Source organism: Ixodes scapularis, unplaced genomic scaffold (genome assembly GCF_016920785.2).
Source record: "Ixodes scapularis isolate PalLabHiFi unplaced genomic scaffold, ASM1692078v2 PGA_scaffold13__105_contigs__length_92229423, whole genome shotgun sequence".
Taxonomy (NCBI): Eukaryota; Metazoa; Arthropoda; class Arachnida; order Ixodida; family Ixodidae; genus Ixodes; species Ixodes scapularis.
This window is the reverse complement of record NW_024609839.1, coordinates 54,757,030-54,774,781: the sequence shown is the minus strand read 5'-3', so window position 1 is coordinate 54,774,781 and position 17,752 is coordinate 54,757,030. Positions and strand designations below refer to the sequence as shown.

The 17,752-nt window shown below is 42.5% G+C and overlaps 1 protein-coding gene across 1 annotated transcript in view; it reads right to left on the bottom strand.

Moving 5' to 3' along the window:
* Positions 1 to 17,752, bottom strand: part of LOC120845828 (glutamate receptor 1) — a 200,839-nt gene that overhangs the window by 110,191 nt on the left and 72,896 nt on the right. Inside the window, exons 2-3 of the mRNA XM_042289904.1 lie at positions 3,083 to 3,160; positions 251 to 397 (exon numbers count right to left, since the gene is read on the bottom strand). Coding sequence (XP_042145838.1) covers positions 251 to 397; positions 3,083 to 3,160 — 225 coding nt within the window. The remainder of the gene's footprint in view (positions 1 to 250; positions 398 to 3,082; positions 3,161 to 17,752) is intronic.

Below are 17,752 nucleotides of genomic sequence, written 5' to 3'. Positions count from 1 at the left end.
TATATTCTGGTGATGAGGCGTCTGAGTGGAGGTTAGCCAGTCTGGCTTAGTTCCGCTAACTTTTCGGCGGTATGTCACTTTGTATTCTTTCTTTCTTGTCTGTGTGGACAGCTATAATTTGCTGTTTCCTTGCGAATAAACTCAGCTGCGTTGAAATTTTGTGTCGTCTTGACCCTTTTTTTATTTCTCTTGTTTCAAGGTTTAGATTGTGAGGTTTTTTTTTGTTCGATTTTATCTTTTGGGGACTTACCTTCTCGGGTAAGGTTGAAAGGATCGTCGTTCATGACGATTCCAACCGTCGAGTTGACCTTGAACCTGGATTCGCCCTTGTTGTGCTCGTGCATGGTGAACTCGTAGGCGGTCTGCAAGTCCCGAGAGTGGGGAGTGAAAATGGCGCCTGCAAAGAAAAAAACAACGGACACTCGTGAGAAATAAGTATATGGCGGTAATTTTCATCGTAGGAATTTTTGGTGTTCTATCGGAGATTATTTACTACCGCGTTATAGTTCAATGTATTTTTTGGGGGGGAGGAAATTGGAAACTTCGAAGAAGTAGAAATATCAGAAGGATACTGAAGGCTCCAGAAAAGGATGAGTACAAAGTTTTTTCTTTTTTTTTTTTTTCTTTTCTGTTCCTAGTTCTTGTTTTCTGGCTCTTTTGCTGTTCTTCCGATGTGCGCACACTCTCTGTCTTATCCGGTAAAAGTAAAAAAAAAGATTGCTTTCTCTAGATAATGCTCATAGCGTGCCTGAAAGACCGAACGTAGAACAATACATCGAGACGCTGTAACTTGTACATTGTCGCGTGTATTCTACATTCTGATTTTGATTTCGATCGCTGGAAGCGATGAAATTTTGATGACGTCACAGACCGAAGATAGTGTCATAGACATGGCAACTGTGACAACGCTCATCTGAATTTTAAAGGGAAAAGTTTGGAGGACTCTTAAACTTCGCCTTTAACAGTAGAACGCGATAGCGTTGTCGGGCCCCGTTCGCATCGCCTTCTCATTCTCCATGCAAGCGTCCGTTGCGCGGCCTAGTCGATGGTGTATCTGGCACGCAACCGAAGGTTCGTAGGTTTAGATCCCGACTAAAATTCTTAAGTTTTGTTTCTTTAAGGTAAATTAATTACTTTATGAAGTGAAATAATTTGAGACATGCGGCGACTTTTCATTCGCATTTCATGTCATATTTTAAGTGCTTTCATTTGACGCTTGGCGGCACGTGTCACGCCAGGTCATGGGACGGTGACGGCATGACCCTATCGACCAGTCAGGATTTTCCTGTCACGCCACCGGCATCGGATTTTCTGCGACAGGAAATTTTTAACGGTATCGCGTTAAAAGAAAAAAATCTGCTACGCGGTCTTGGCTCTGTCGTCTGCCTTCATATCGACAGGTAACGATGCCACTATGTATATCCACCGACAGCTTAAGAACTACAGGGCATGGCAAGGCATTCTATTATTGATCCGCAGTCAAGGAGAACGCTGCGTGAGCTGAAAAAAACGCCGAGGAATCGATCACGAAGTGGAAAAGGTGATGAGTCACGCCCATCGTTTCTTAAGTTGTCAGGAGCTACGCGGAGTGTTTGCTTTTAATTCGAAGCTACTTATTGAAGAAAAAATTAATAAAGTCGTGAAAGGTACGTTAACGCGCTTTATGCATTTGACTTATACGGTCGGAGGACATAATATAAGGGGGCTAATCCTCACAGTAAGTCGAATTATTAGCTAATTTCTTTGTCAACTTTTTAAATACTGACATTAAAAATGGTTTTAATTACTAACTTGCAAATCATCATCAAAACCCTCTAAATCAGTTTATTTTAGTTAATTTTAGAGAGAGATTTGAAGAACGGGGGAAGCGAAGTAGTGCGCTAAAGTTACTTCTCGTGGAGCAGGCACAAAGCAAACGGTTTGAAAACGCGGGCGATACACCCGAATCGCCCTTGCTTTCACACCACTAGTTGCTCAAATAGCACAATGTGGGCTCCAAAAAAAAAAAAGTGTGTGTGTGTGTGGGGGGGGGGGGGGGGGCTATTTTGGGCAGCGTACTTCGATCCCACGTCGGTTTTACAACTCGGGCTTAAACTCCGGCCCGACTTCACGTGCCCACTGGGCTTCCGTTATGGGCCTACTTGGGCAACCAACCTCGGCATCCCTCGTGTGAGACTTGCAGGGGCCCTACTTGGGGCAATTAACCAACCTGGGCTTCTGTCGAGAGACCAAGCTTGTGCCTGCTCCACGAGTGGTAACTTTAGCGCACTACCACGCTTATTTTTCTTTTTGATTGATTTAGAGGTTTGGAGGTTTTGGATGACGATCAGCAAGTTTCTATTTGAATTTCCATGTTTATTTTCAGTGATTAAAAATAGATGATTACCTTTTTCTTAGTTGATGGCGTGACTTACTCTGACGATTTTTTTTTTTTTTTGCTATATTATCTTTTTTTGGCCGTATGACTCACTTGCACACACCGTGTTAGTACACCTCTTTCTCGGTAAATCCGTTCGAATTAAAATTATACACTTTGCATGTACTGTGTTCCCTGCTTTGTCTACAGCGATGGGAATGATACTAAAATGCTACTGAGTGGCGAACGTGGCTTCATCCGTTGTTTTACTTCCAAGAGAGTGCTAGAAAAACAAAACGCAACATTATGGAACAGGCTCGAGCCAGCGGATTCTCCTCAGCGTTATACACCAAGTATGAATCGGAGTAAAAATAAAATGCGTAAAAATATTAGAAATACAAGCACGAGTATTACTTAAATATTTGGGACGAAACAAGCTGCACATGCGTAGACATGACAAGGATAAACTTCGGCATTCGGCAAAATAAAGTGGGGTCAGTGGACAAGTGGGGTAAGGTCGGCCGACGCAAGGGGGGACACAAGCCAAGCACTCAACACATCAAAATCAAAGGAGACGAGGGACATTCCAAGATGCAGCAAACCCAAGGAATGGCCAACATTCTTCTACAACAAAAAAAATGGGATTCGTTATGTGCGGATGCATACAAAAAAGTGGGAGATGTTAACTACTAGAATCGTAAAAATTTTGGGGGAACCCTGGCCTACCTATATTTAAATTAGTGTTGGCCCTTCCACCGGCGCCGTACCTTGTCGACCCTCTGTGCTTGACAGAGTCTGCAGTACCTGGAAAGATCCAAAATCCCGCCACTGACGCAAAGCCGAAAAGGACGATGCAGAAAGCAAGGGAGCGTGACACTGGCGCAACGCCACATTGATAACGTGGGAATCTTGTTTAGAGAATATTAGTAATGACCGCGAAATGTAATTTAATTGTTACAACAACAATAGCTGCAGCGTTGCACTTCAATTCGAACGCCGGTTTTTTTAGGTCAGAACTGGGAAAGAAAACACCTCCAGGCCATAGGGCATCGCTTATTCTTTCCCCCAAAACACCGTAATTATAAGCAAGAGTGCGCTATATTCAGTTACAGGTTGAGAAACGTTGGCGAGAGAGAGGGAGGCTGAGGAGTAGAGAACAGACGGAATGCTGGAGAGGAAGAATCCTCTTCCTCCATTCCCCAGCGCTCTGTCTGTTGGATCCTTTTCCTGGCCAACTTTTCGGAACCTGTACCTGACTGTACCCGTGTCTACTTTCTCTCTTTATCGTGTGCTTGCGCGTGTTGAAGGAGATAATTAATCGAGGTTTATGTGGATATTTATACAGCGTGTAGTTGGTCAGTCATTTCAGAGTTTCGACGAGTCCGTCGCTGTAGATGAGCAATTTAGTCAGAGTAGTACAACCGCTAGCCTGGGGTCTTTAACGTGCACCACCCAGTAGTGATACACGACCGCACGCCGGTACGATGCTCATCCAGATCGAAACGGGCAGGGGGTGGGGATTGAACCCAGGATCCCTGAGTTGACGGAGAGAAAGTAGATGTACTTTCTCTCCATCAACTCAGTTTAACTCTCCATCAACATCAACTTCACTTCTTATCGCTCGCATGCGCGGGCCACGGAGCGAGGCTCTCAACAGATCTTCGCGACGGCTCACAAGATGAAAGGATAAGGGAGGGGACTGTTGAAGAGATACTTGAACAGAGAGCGGCAAAGTGGAGATTATGACTGTGACCGACGTGCCCAAGAGAAGCCGGAGGGGAGAAAGAGAGAGAAGATTGAAGTTTCGTCGCAATTTTATAAGCGCCACCAGCTCGTTCATTTTTTCGATCATTCCGGTAGCTATTGCACTGCTTACTAAATAAAAGTTTCGCTTTTTTGCACATCAGTCGTTAGTAAGGTTTTGGTGCCAAGGATTTCGTCAGGTTGAGTGGAGGAGGTAAGGCTTTCGAATTCGTTTTGTTTCGATACACGTTTGTGGAATTTCGCGACAAGAAAAAAGAATTTTGCTTCCGTATTGGGACGATATACTCTCTTTTATGGTGGCAATCTCGATGCATAGCAGCATCCAGAGGGCCCTGAACCAACACAACTGATTTATTTGCGTAGTCGTAAGCATAGGTTGTTTCATTGTAGTAGAGTTCATCGCGTCTAAACAAAACTGTAACGTTTTTTTTTTTTTTTTTTTTTTTTTTTTGTGGAGGGCGTTGTGAAGGTTCGCAGCTTTGCGTTTAAAGTTGAAGAATTTCTGCTAAATATATGAAGCTTCGCATGCGTACACGTCCCTGTGACTTAGAAATTTTCACCTGGTTGATAGGCAGTAGGAAGGTTTACATACGGCAAGGACCACATTCTTCAGCCAGTAATTAACAAGCAACGCTCTTCACCGAACACAAATAAACCACCATAACTGAGGTGTCGGCCACGAACAAGTCCCCTCATTTAGGGCTGTGCGGCTAAAGTTTCGCCGCTCATACGCAGCGCCACTCCTCCGCCTGGCGAGTCGCGTCCATACTTGTCAGTAGCACGAGGAGCAGACGACGAGGGAGGCTATTGCGCTTGTCGTGCTGGCCTCGTACTTGATGAAGTAACGAACCGAATGCCAAAGGGCAGGGCACTAGGTATTGTTGTGTACTCGAATGCCACAGCATTGTATTCAACAGAAAGGTAAATATGTTTCTCCCGAAAAGTGTTATTCGGTTCCTGGGAGATGATTCAAAAACGATCGGCAGAAGCATGAATCGCAAGCAGTGCGGAAGACAGGGTTAATTATTGTTTCTCTGTCTTGTCGCGTGATTCAGTGGTGCAGCTACACTTACTAATCACGTTAATAGGAACTTTCCGTAGATCACTCCCAGCAGTATACAGGAGTGTTGCGTAGTTTTGGGGGAGCCGTCACTTCGAGGACGGACGGAGCTCGCGCCCACCGGGCCCGCAATCTGCATGCTGACGTTCTACGATAAGTCTCTGATGTAGTAGCTGCGATAATTCCCTCTAACTGTCGACAAAAAAGAAAAACGAATATTAAGTTATTATGTTTTAAACAAACTTAAATTTGAGAACCAAGCTCATTTTGCTTACCCGCCAATTTTGTTCGCCGACGCTCACAATAGAATACGAGTAAGCGGCAAAAGACGAGATAAAACGAGGCAGATAATCGTAGCCCTATTGCATACTGATTTGGACGTACAATTAAAAAAAGAAATTGGCCACTGCACTCATAGTTTTTGTATATTATTAAAACAATATAGTTAGCCCAGAACAGGTACAATTACTTTCCAAGGAACTAAAAAAAATTAGGTACTAGAACACTCCTGGGTGGACGAATTAGAGCGTGTTGGCAATGTTAGATGTGCAGAATGAAAGCAGCATAAAGGGGGCCAGGACAGGACACCTCATAGAAAGTAAATAACTGAAAATGTATGACCGAAATTAAAAATGAATTACATTTTTCGCAGAAAGAACAATTAATATTGACTTTTTTTTTTCTGGCACAAGGTACTCTAGATATATAAAATTTATCTGCGCGTAAGCAGCAAACAAAACAAAAAATCACGGAATAATCTTATTTTTAGTCACCCGCGACTGTGTTAAAAATTATCATTCTGGCGTCACATAAGGAAGGTAAAAAATAAATTAAACTCGTTTACAAATTTCTGTAACGCGATACTAGAGCGCAGTACTTGAGGAGGAGGAGGGGAGGGTACGGAGGGTAACGTATGGCCCTCCTCCTCTGCTCTTAGTCTTCACCTCCTTTCCTTCCTCTCCTCCACTCCTCCTCCTCCCCTCTTCCCCGTCCTCCATTCCTCCTCCGTATTTTCCCCTCCTCGCCCTCCGCACGTGACGTCAAATTTCCCGCTAAATCTAATTAAAAAAAAAAACTGAATTTGTCCATAGGTGGCGTGACACCAAGTCTTGTGACGTCATTTTCCTCGCTAAATTTAGTGGAGAAACTGAATGGGTCTTGAGGTCACGTGACGTATATTTTCCCGCTAAATTTAGGAGGGAATTGAACTGCTGTTGAAGTCAGGTGACGTCAATTTTCCCGCTATATTTAGCAGAGAAATTGAATTTGTTCATAGGTGACGCGACACCGAGTCATGTGACGTCATTTTCCCCGCTGTCGACAAATGTTCTTATGCCAGGATTATCTCATGTTGAAAAAACAGCGCGACTGGGACAAGGACAAAAAGACGAAGAGAACTCAAGACAAGCGGTGACTAACAACTGGTTTGTTATTAGAACATAAAGAAAAAAGGAAATAAAAGGAAAAAAATACGTCAAATGTTCGCGATCTTGCCGGGCGCCTCGTAGGATCTTTTTCCACCTCAGGTGATCTCGTAAACCTGAATGTTGAAACTGTTTTTCTTCTTTCCCTCCGCAGGTGCTGCTATCCTAAATCCAGAAAGTTCATCTCGCTGGGGATCAGAGTCAACGAAGGTTGACTCACACACAAGATGTTCTTCGTTTTGTTGTAGGCTTCAATCATCTCTCGACATGTTTGGTCGTGGTGTTGATATATTAAACTGGTGTTAATGAAGCGTGGTTCGCACCCGCAATCTCGGCAGTGCATCACTAAATGTTCATAAGCGGTGCCTTTTAAGGAGCTTCGGTGCTCTTTGAGTCGGATGTTTAAGCACCGGCCAGTCTGTCCGATATAAGAGCGACCACAAGAAAAAGGAATCCTGTAGACCGCGCCTTTTACGTACGACACGTACTTTTTTCCATGTTTCATCTAGCAGGTGTTATGTTCTGATCTTGCTTTTTCCTCCCTGCGTACGCTTACAGCAGAACTTTTCTGCTTAGTTTGATTTGCGCTGAAAAAAGAACGTTCACCTCATATCTGGACGCGACCTTTTAAGTTCGTGTAAAATGCTGTGAAGATAAGGAATAACCAAAACTTTCTTTTTTTTCCTTTTCTATCTGGTTCTTACAACATGAAATTAAAACTAATCTTAACTTTTTTTTATTAAGCTCTCACATGCTGATGAGATGATTCGAGTCCGGGTAACTTGAATCCCTGATCTTTTGAATCTGGGAAATGAAGCTAAGGTTCATTTCGTGAACACATGATTATGTTAAAGTGGACTTCAAACAGGAAACTACTGTTGGGTGATTTCAGATAAGATCGACCAAAGGATGGCTAGTCGACATTTTCAAATCAACTGATGTTTTTATATGTTATTGTCTAGTGTCTGGTATGAACGAATCCAAACTTAGTTTTGACTAGAAAAAATACTTGGGGTCAGGAAAAATCGTAAGGCATGAGGTGGTGGACAGTTGCATTAACGCGCACTGATGGAGGGGGCCCGTTTGAGAGTGAATAACTAAAGCGATAACATTAGGAGAACTCTAATACGTTTTAGGCGCAAACTATGGGTATAGCTTGCTTGTAATATAAAGTAATCATATTTATTTAAAATTGATTTATTTTTCTAAAAATTGACAAACATGCCTGCTCGAACGACAAATGGCAAACTTTGGAGGTCTGTATCTCATGAAATAATTTAATCATTATGATATAATTTGCAGATATTATTCTACTAATATATAGCTAATATTTAAAAAATAACTAAGGTATCTGTGTGATACAATAGTCAGGATATATTTAGTCAAACATGGAAAAAAAAAATCAAACAAAGAAAAATTCTGATGCGAATAAAAAAAAAACACCACCCTCGATTTTTTTAAAATTTAGGTAACCTGTTATACTCTATTTCGGCATTCATTTCCATTAAAAACATGTTGCATCATTTTATTGAGAAAGAAGATACAACTCCCCAAAGTAGGGTCCTTTTTCAAAGCCTACACTTAGCAGTGTTTTATACAAGAACTGACTCTGAGTTCCAGTTTCATGAAACCAACACACATCTTTTATATATTTTTATTCAGATGAGGCCAATGATAACTAAAGAAATCGTTCACACACTTAAATTAAGGAGAAACTACTGTGTACAAAGAGGTATCATATTACGGACTAGTGATCCGAGAAAAGATCATGCAGCCATCGGCCACTAGGAACTTTGTTTACTTTATTCTCCTGCGACACTATATGCTATTCCCTCTTCCGCTCTACCTTCATCTCTCTCTCTCTCTCTTTCTCATATATATCCCTGATATATATCCAGAACAAAAACATGTTCAAGCATTCCCTTTCTGCGTGGTAGTGTTCTGTGGCTAGCAAAAATCATTTCCTCGCTAAGCTCACGATTATGGCAAAATAGTTGCCGGAAACCGCAGACGACACTCGTCGCTAGTTCTGGCAAAACGGCCGATACAATCTTTTTTTCGCATTTCCCCGCTCGCTGTCAAGGACAAGGGGGTTCGCTTCAACCAGCAAAACATGGCCGCCGACGCCTGTTTACTGAGCAGTCATGCCTGTCGCCATCTCACTCGCTGGCGTCACGGGCGATAATATCAGGCACAAAGGGGCACACCAACCGGCAGCATTATCCCCAAATACTCGAGCCTCGCGTAAATACATAGAGTGTAAACGCTGTCGCCATGTTATCGTAGTAAGACCGCCCGCCCCCCCTCCCCCAACGGGGGACTGCAGTACGCGACGGCGTACTAACACAACGGCGACGATATCGACATCGCGGGCTCCGAATTTTCCCATAGTTCTACTCCACGGGCATTTCTCGAAACGCTTGATATTGTGTACGCCCGCCTGGAAGGATTTCAGGCGCGTAGTTAAGATAAGGCGGTTCTCCGCGGCAAAAGAAAGCAATTTCACAAAAGCTTAAAAGCGGCGGCGACGCGTGTGCGGTGAACGCTTGTAGTTTTGGTGTAGACAGGGTGTGTGTGTTCTCGTTGTTGACACCAGCCGGCGATAAGGCACTGCAGGCGGTAGCTCAGTACAGCAAGGGCTAATCCGAGTGACCATCAACGTAACCCCACCGCCAACCCCTCGCGAACCGGTCGCCGACATGGCTCAGGCTGTGTCATGAACCACGTGGTAGAAGCTCGGGTGCTTTCATATCAGCGCGTGGAGGGACGACAGTGCGATTCCGGAAAGTCTTTTTCGAAGGCCGCTGACCACAATTTGTTGTCTGGAGACTTTCCCTCTTTCTTCCTTTGACGTGGATCAAGCTTTGCCGACAGCCTCAGTTGTGACCTCTCTTTTCAAATGTACGTTTGCAGTGAGTGAGCTCCTCAGCCTCGGACTTGTCACTTGTGCACCCAGTAGTTCTTTCACTTGGCAATTATATGCCATCAGTTGGGATTTAATTTCATTTATTTATGTATACATTATGAAGATGTCCTGGAGCTCCGAACGAGTGTTTTGTTCAGATTACTTTTGCAAACACAAAAAGACTATACCAAAGCAGCGGAATTTTCGAAGTGTTGGCGAGTTGGACCTAAACTCGTTGAAGCAAATTCTTCCGCCTGACTGTTCCACCAAAGTGAGTGCGACGGACTACCTGTGCTACCATTGCTTCATGCACATCACTAAGGAGATCTCGATGCGAAGCTCAGAGCAGTGCCCTGACATATTTGTGCCAGCTGAAGAAGCAATTGAAGATCTAAATCGCAGCATACTACCTACAGATGTGTCGCCGCTGAGACAACCAAGCGTCGTAAGAAGTCGGGACAGGCCTGCCTATGTCAAGAGAAAGCAGACAGAACTGGAGCAGGTTGCTGTCAAGAATATACGCTCAAGGCTACGTATTGCGTACGACAGGGACGCACCATCGGGGTCGTCCGAACCAACATGCTCCACATGCACTGAGTGGGTGGACAACTTTCGGCAGGCCTTTGAAACCGCCACCTCTCTCCGGGAACGTTGTCAACTGCTTACACTCCTGCCGTCAACACTGACGAAGAATGAGGTTCAAAAGATGATTCCACAGGCATCAATGTACCTCATCAGTAAATCCCGAAAACTCAAGGAAAAGCATGGCGTGTGGTATGAGCCGGATCCTTACACGAGGTGCAAGGTGAGCCCTGAGAACCTGTCTGCTGCCCTAGAGTACTTCACGAAAGACGAGCTACAATGTTCGCGCCAAAGTCCCAACCAGAAGGACGTCATCTCTGTCATGCTCAACGGAGAGAAAACGTTCGTGCCAAAGCGCTTCATGACACGCTCAATACGAGAGGCCTTCCGTATATACAAAGACAAGCATCCCGATTCCGGCGTTGGGCTAACGAAATTTTATTCGTTGCGCCCTAGATGGGTCCAATGTATTCCACACCAGGAAGTGTGGGTTTGTGTGCGCTGCGCCAATTATTATCTTTGTATTGCCGCTCTAGAGAACGTTACAGGCTCAACATTCGACACTGATGAAATGAACTCGGCATTTCTGTGCGACCCAGCAACAGAACTGTGCCTTCAAGGAGACTGTGATCACTGCCCAAAAGGCCAGTTTCTTACACTCCAGGAACTTGATATCCCAGAGGATGAAGAGATTGTGCTTGCAACATGGGAGTCCGGCGACCTTGTGAAAAAAACTTTGGAACCTGAGACTTTCCTAAAAGTCATCCAAGTGACGGTTGGAAGTTGGGTACTTCACAACCATATCCGGCAAACGCAAGGTAAAGCGATCTACGATGAAAAACAGTGCATGCAACGCGGGAGCATTGTCTTTCATTTTGACTTTGCTGAAAACTGGACCATCGTGCTTCCTGACGAAGTGCAAGCATATCACTGGAAAAAAAAAAACAAGTTTCGATATTTACATGTGTAGTGACGACAAGAAAATCTACAAACAGCTTTGCCACCATCAGTGAGGACCTGTGTCACGACGCCGCTCACGCTTGCTTGGCTCTAGAAAAAGTGAAGGAGTGGGTTGAAGACAACGTTGCGGTATACTCGTACGTGACGTACGTAAGTGACGGCGCCGCCAGTCATTTCAAGAATCGCTACCAGCTTCACCAATTTGCAAAGGACGATTGCCCACAAGCCCGTTATTTTCTGCATCTGGACATGGGAAAAATGCATGTGACGGAGTTGGCGGACTCGTGAAGCACCAGGCCACGCTGAACAACCTGAGAGAACGTTCAGTAAGCGCAATTCTGACGGCCAGGACAATGGTGAGCGTTCTATCAAAGAAACTGAAAGGCGTGCATCTTGTATATCTGGACGAAAATGAGGTTGTTCGGTATCGTGAACAAAAAAAAAGAAGAGTGGCTGACGGTGCGCGCCTTCCCTGGCATTCAGTCTTGGCACGCGTGGCGGCTCAGCAAGTCATCAACAGAAGGGACCTGTGACGTATATGTAGCACGGACAGTCGGATCTGCTTGGAAGCAACTTTATTAAATGGGTACAGCGAGGAAAACCTTAGCGTAAAGTGCCGAATTTGATTTCCCAAGGACTGCTCATTTTGAATGCAGGGACATCTTATTTATCTCATTTTTCTTCACGTGGTATTTAACCTACTTTTTTTGTTGGTGGTTACTAATAATTTTTATCTGATCACTATAAAAAAAATCCCAGAATGTTATCCTCGAGCAGGATAAAATATATCGGCTTGCCACGATTCATTCATACACCGAGAGCATCGAAGCTGCTCCAGTTAGGCACTATGGCATCCGTCACCTGAAATTGTTTGTAATCGTAAATACACAGCCAACCTAAATATCTTACTATTATGTCTTTGTTTTTGTGTGTGGAAGTAAAGTTATTTATTTTACTCTAGATGTAAAATATACCGGAAGGTACAACTTCACACTGCATCATCTTTTCTCAAATCATTAGTCTCTAATATGATACCACTTTGTACGCTTATGTAAAATGCTGTATATAGTTTCTCCTCCCTTTTACTGTGTGACCGATCGCTCTTTTTATCAATGACCTCATCTGAATAAATGTATATAAAAGATTTGTGCAAGTTTCATGAAACTGGAACTCAGAGTCACTTCTTGTATAGGACACTGCTAAGTGTAGGCTTTGAAAAAGGACCCTACTTTGGGGAGTTGTTTCTTCTTTCACAGTGCAATGATGCAACATGTTTTTAATAGAAATGAATGCCGAAATAGAGTATAACAGGGTACCCAAATTTAAAAAAAATCGAAGGTGGTGTTTTTTTTTTATTCGCATTGGAATTTTTCTTTGTTTGATTTTTTTCCCATGTTTGCCTAAATATATTTAACTATTGTGTCACTCAGATACCTTATTTATTTTTTCAATAATAGCCATATATTAGTAAAATAATGTCTGCAAGTTATGTAATAATGATTAAATTATTTCATGAGATACAGATTTTCAAAGTTTGCCATTTGTCGTTCGAGCTGGCATGTTTGGCAATTTTTAGAAAACTAAATAAATTTTTAATAAATATTATTACTTTATATTACAAGCAAGTTGTACCCATAGTTTGTTTGTAAAAAGTTTTAAAAATCTCCTAATTTTATTGTTTTAATTAATCACTTTCAAACTTGCCCCCTCCATCAGTGCGCGTTATTGCAACTGTCCACCTCTCCCTGCCTTACGATTTTTCTTGTCTCCAAATTTTTTTTCTGGTCAAAACTAAGTGTGGGTTCGTTTATACGAGACACTAGACAATGTCATATAAAAACATCAGTTGATTTAAAAATGTCGACCAGCCACCCTTTGGTCGATCTTATCTGAAATCACCCTGTTACTCTTTTTATGATCGAATGTGATGACCAGTAGTTTAGCAAACTCTGATGTTCTAGGATGGTACAACCAGGAAATGTGTTCTTTTTTTTTTAATTTAACAGGTGATCTAAAAACTGAATTTGACTTTCTTTCTGGGTTTCATAAGTTAACCGAAGGCCGTTACCAAGCTCATGGAATACTTCTAGTACGTAATCACGGATTTTTTTTTTTCGAAATAAGAGTCTTCAGCAAAGACCAAAGAATCATCCCTATACCTAAGATCTTTATGGTGTGATTTTACAATTTTTGACCTAGAGCTCTAGATTTTTGTTTCGAGGAAAATATCGCTTAGTACAGGCGCTACTCTGGACCCCATACAAACACCGAACTTTTGAACGAACACTTCGTCTTCCTACCCTATAGAAGTAGATTTCAAATACACAGACAATAGTTCAAGGAAATCTTCAACCGTGATTCCGCATTGCGTTCTGAACTTATTTTCGTCGTCATGCTCTACAATGCACTCTTGGACGCTTACCATAAGGTCGTCATGAGGCAAAGAGTAGTATAAGTATTCTACATCAATGCTGAACGCTGTGCACCCCTGTGGATTGCTGTTTCTCAGAAACTCAAAAACCACCTTGGAGTTGGGGATACGTAAGGAGTCAACGACCAAAGAAAATTGAGGTTTTCTTTTTTTCTTTTTTTTAATATTTCGAGATGGCTTGTTGCCCAGTATTGCGTTCCGAAACTATGGTGCGGAAAAAGATTTCCGTTTTGTGGGTTCTATAGCGGAGAAAAACACCTTTAACGTGAGGTGTTCTCCTTTTTTCGCTGCCACAGCAACTCTCTGTAAGTTGAGTTGAGTGAGGAACTTAAAGGTTCTTCTTTTTATCTCGGCTGGAAATTCCGATAGCTTTCTAAAATTCTTTTGGATAGCTACTTGGGCTTTCTCGGAGAGCGAATCATCAGGTATGACTCCAAAACAACCTTCCTTGTCAGATAACATAACATTCAAATTTTTGGATGTGGAAAGTTAATCATAGGATGTAATTCATAGGATCTCAAGGTTTAAATCCATGTTTCCTTTTCTTTTCTTCCTTCCTTATGTTCTAATAACTCACCAGTTGTTAGACAGTGCTTGTCTTGTGTGCTTTTCGTCTCTTTGTCCTTGTCCCAGTCGCACTGTTTTTTTAACATGAACTCTTACCAATTTGTCCAGTCATTCATCCTAATCAGGATTATCTCCTTCATTACGAAGACATAGCACCTTTCTTTGCGGAGGTTCACCTCCCTAAACAAAAGAGATCACCATCTTTCAACAGACAAAATCCCACAATAATAATGCAACGTGGCAGCAGTAAAACTTTAACGCGTTAGTCACCATTGCAACCGGACCCAAACCCCCGTACTGCTATGGAGGGCGGTTTGGCGCCAGAGCGCGGCGCTACTACTATTTATTTATTTATTTAAATACCCTACACACCCTCAAGGGGAATTATGTAAGGGGGGGGGGGGGGGAGGGGTTAGAAAGCAGAATAAATAAAAAATACTGAGCACAAAAACACAACAAAATCAACCACACTTCAGTACAGACGCATCAAAGGCCCCCCAAAAAATAGGTAAATCTCGTCGAAAAAGAACTTGATTACTTTGATAAACAAGGTTATCGGGAAGGTCATTCCAGTCAGCTATGGCGGATGCCAAAAACGAGCAGGAAAACCAGAATGACTTACAAGATATCAGGGTAATCTTACATGAGTTAACGATGTGGGCTGAAGCATACAACGGTTGAAAAAGAAGTGATCAGTGAAGTGATGGCGAGCAGTAAATGTTATGCAGAAGACCCAGCTTCGATACCCTGCGGCGTATGACAAATAAATGAAGGTCAGCATGAGTTCTAAGGTTAATTACACTGGTATGATGTGAGTAATAAAAAAAAATGAAACGAACGGCTCTGTTTCGAAGTGCTTCGAGTGCGGCAGATAAGTAATGATAATAAGGGTTCCAAATGCTGCGAGCGTATTCCAGGGTCGGTCGAATGAGAGTAACGTATGTTAGTAGTTTACGAGAAAATGAGCAGAATTAAGGTTACGTTTTTAATAACCGATACTACGTTTAGCTCTTAAAAGAATGTAATTAATATGCATGTTCCACGACAGATCGGAGGTTAGGTGAACTTCGAGGTATTTGTAAGATTGAACAAATTCCACCGGGGTGTCTTGAATATGATATTGACTAGGGCACAAACAAAAATTATAGCTCTGGCGCGCCCTCTGGGCAGCGGTTTCATGCTTTAGAGTTTAGTTTTAGAGTCGTTAAAAAAGCTATGAACGCGTCGATGCGAATGATTGAATGCTCGTATGATTTACACCGGCCGAAAAACAAAATCAGCTATGTCGACGAACACGATGAGCCGATTGCGCCGGGTACACCATGCCGTGCCGGCAGAATTCGCATTTCCCTCCAAAAATAAAAGGTGGACTCGAGATTCAAGTTTCGCTAATGCAATTAATAAACTCAATTAAACCAAATTCAGAAGAAGAATAAACACACTGAAGGGCAGAAATATTTGTGACGGTACCAATGTTGAGCCCCATTCGTATGGTGCGATTTTACTTGCGATTTCGCAGTCGCTCGTGAGGCAAAAAAAAAAAAAAAAAAAAGCTTGGGAAAGCTATGGTGCCTAAGGTCACAGCTGCAAATTCGCAAGCAAAATGGCGCCACGTGAATTGGGCTTTAGTTAAGGTGCATTCGGTGCGGTTAAGAGGCCAGTAGCGGCGCGCAATCAACATTGCGGCATGAAAAAAAAAATGCCGGAATAAATATACGTGGCGCTACATGAGGCACTGCTCAGGATGCTTAACGTAGAATGGAGTATAAAACTCCAAATATTTTGCAATAAGAAAAAAAACGAATCTGATTTTTATTGCTTTGTCGCGTTAGATTAATGAAACGCGAGAAACTCGGACACTTATTGAGAGTAACTAATTATGATTGGTCCCCTTATAAGTTTAACACCCCCTAGACCCTAAGAACTTCAATTACATGTTTCTATTTATTTAACGAGCCGTAGGAACTCTGTCCTCGTACCAGGATATCTGTAACAATAAATACAGTCCGCGACTAATCACTAAGGTTTTCTCCAGCACTGTATCTAGGTAAACGTAAAATAAGCCATATAAATTGCTACTTGAAATGATAAATTATTCGCATCATATAAAATTGTTTCCCCACTCAAAGGTTCTCTAGAGTATTCGCAAAATTTTTATCTGAGAACAGACGGTGAGGCTAGTTTGGATCTCGTCAAAGTGAGACTATATAATTGGTGACGAAAATAATAAAGGAAAACGAAGTAAACAAATTTTTAAATAGTAAGCCCAATATGGGAAGAAAAAGGTGTACATTTTTTTCTTGTATAACGCAGTAGTATCATTTTGTTTCGCTGTCAGATAATAGTGACAAACCATTTATCTTACATTTACCCAACCGATTATACCCCTCATTGAGTGGCTTTACATTCAAAAGCTATGTTTTACGTTTTAATACCCCAGATAGCCATAATCGGTTGTTTGATATCAATTAACTTTAAGCGAAATAACACAGCACAATATATATATATATCTAAAACTCTGTAATATATCTAAATTTAATCGTATCACGCCGAAAATCCACACAAGCCAAAGCTCTCGCATCAAAACTCCAAAGAAAAAACAAAAATAAAAAAAAAAAACATAAACGCGTTTTTAAAGCGTCTAAAAAAATGGTGCTTGTACAAAAAAAAAACAACATAAAACGGCTTTTTTCGTAAGGTTATATTTGCTCTGATATTGTTTTACGATTTTGATGGATTAAAGTCGAATACTTTTACGGAAACGCAGGCCGAAACTCATCGATCTACTGTGGTAGCACACAACGCTGGAGAAATAAGATTAAGAAGAAAACAAAAACGGAGACATAGTATTGGCTACACCCCGTTTAATCTTACGATGGACTACAGGGTGCGCAACGAGCCTACGAAGCCAACCCAATACCGTGCGAGTGTCACAGGACTTCTGAGCAGCCTTAAACTTAAAGCGTTACAAATTGCGCGTTGATTGTACTTAGTTACTTTTTTTAGGCAACGAAGTAGTTGCCTTTAAATTAAGAGGAGGAAGGAGTTACATATTTTCGTTAGCTTTTAGATGAAGTAGCGGTATTTAATGAAGAGGAACGTCTACAACGATAGCCTCCTCTATACTGACAAAGCCTGGTTGATCGCCATGAGACACGGCCGACGAAACTGAAAAAAGTAGAGTCGTAGACAACAAATGAGAGGAGAGTCATGTAACGGGCGCCCCGCTGCGGTGAGATGCCGAAGCACACTTCGTCCGAAAGATGGAAGGCCCGCTCGTGCTCCTCGCGTTCCTCGCGTTACCGCTTCTTTTCTTGTCGGGTTGGAAAACCATCTTTCGGGTACTCGCCGCTGCAGAAGCTGTGCGCTGACGACCAGGTGCCCCGAGAAATGGTCTGTGCTACCAGATCCTCGCGCTTCAAATCTGCGACTGGGCACTCTATGGCTCCTTCGTCGAACTGCCAAGCTTTATGAGTATAGATGATGCTATGCTACAACACGCGTACCCAGCCTAGTTCTTACCGAAGCTCCCGTGTAGCCTCGGTCATCCCCCGAATGAACGCCTTAAAACGCGAGAAATTATTAACGCCGACAAATATAAATAACACATACTGCTTCAAACAAAAGAAAATATATCTGACACATTTGGAGTGACGATAAAATAATGCGTTATTTTCAAGCCTTGGTACCGCGTTCCTTTCAA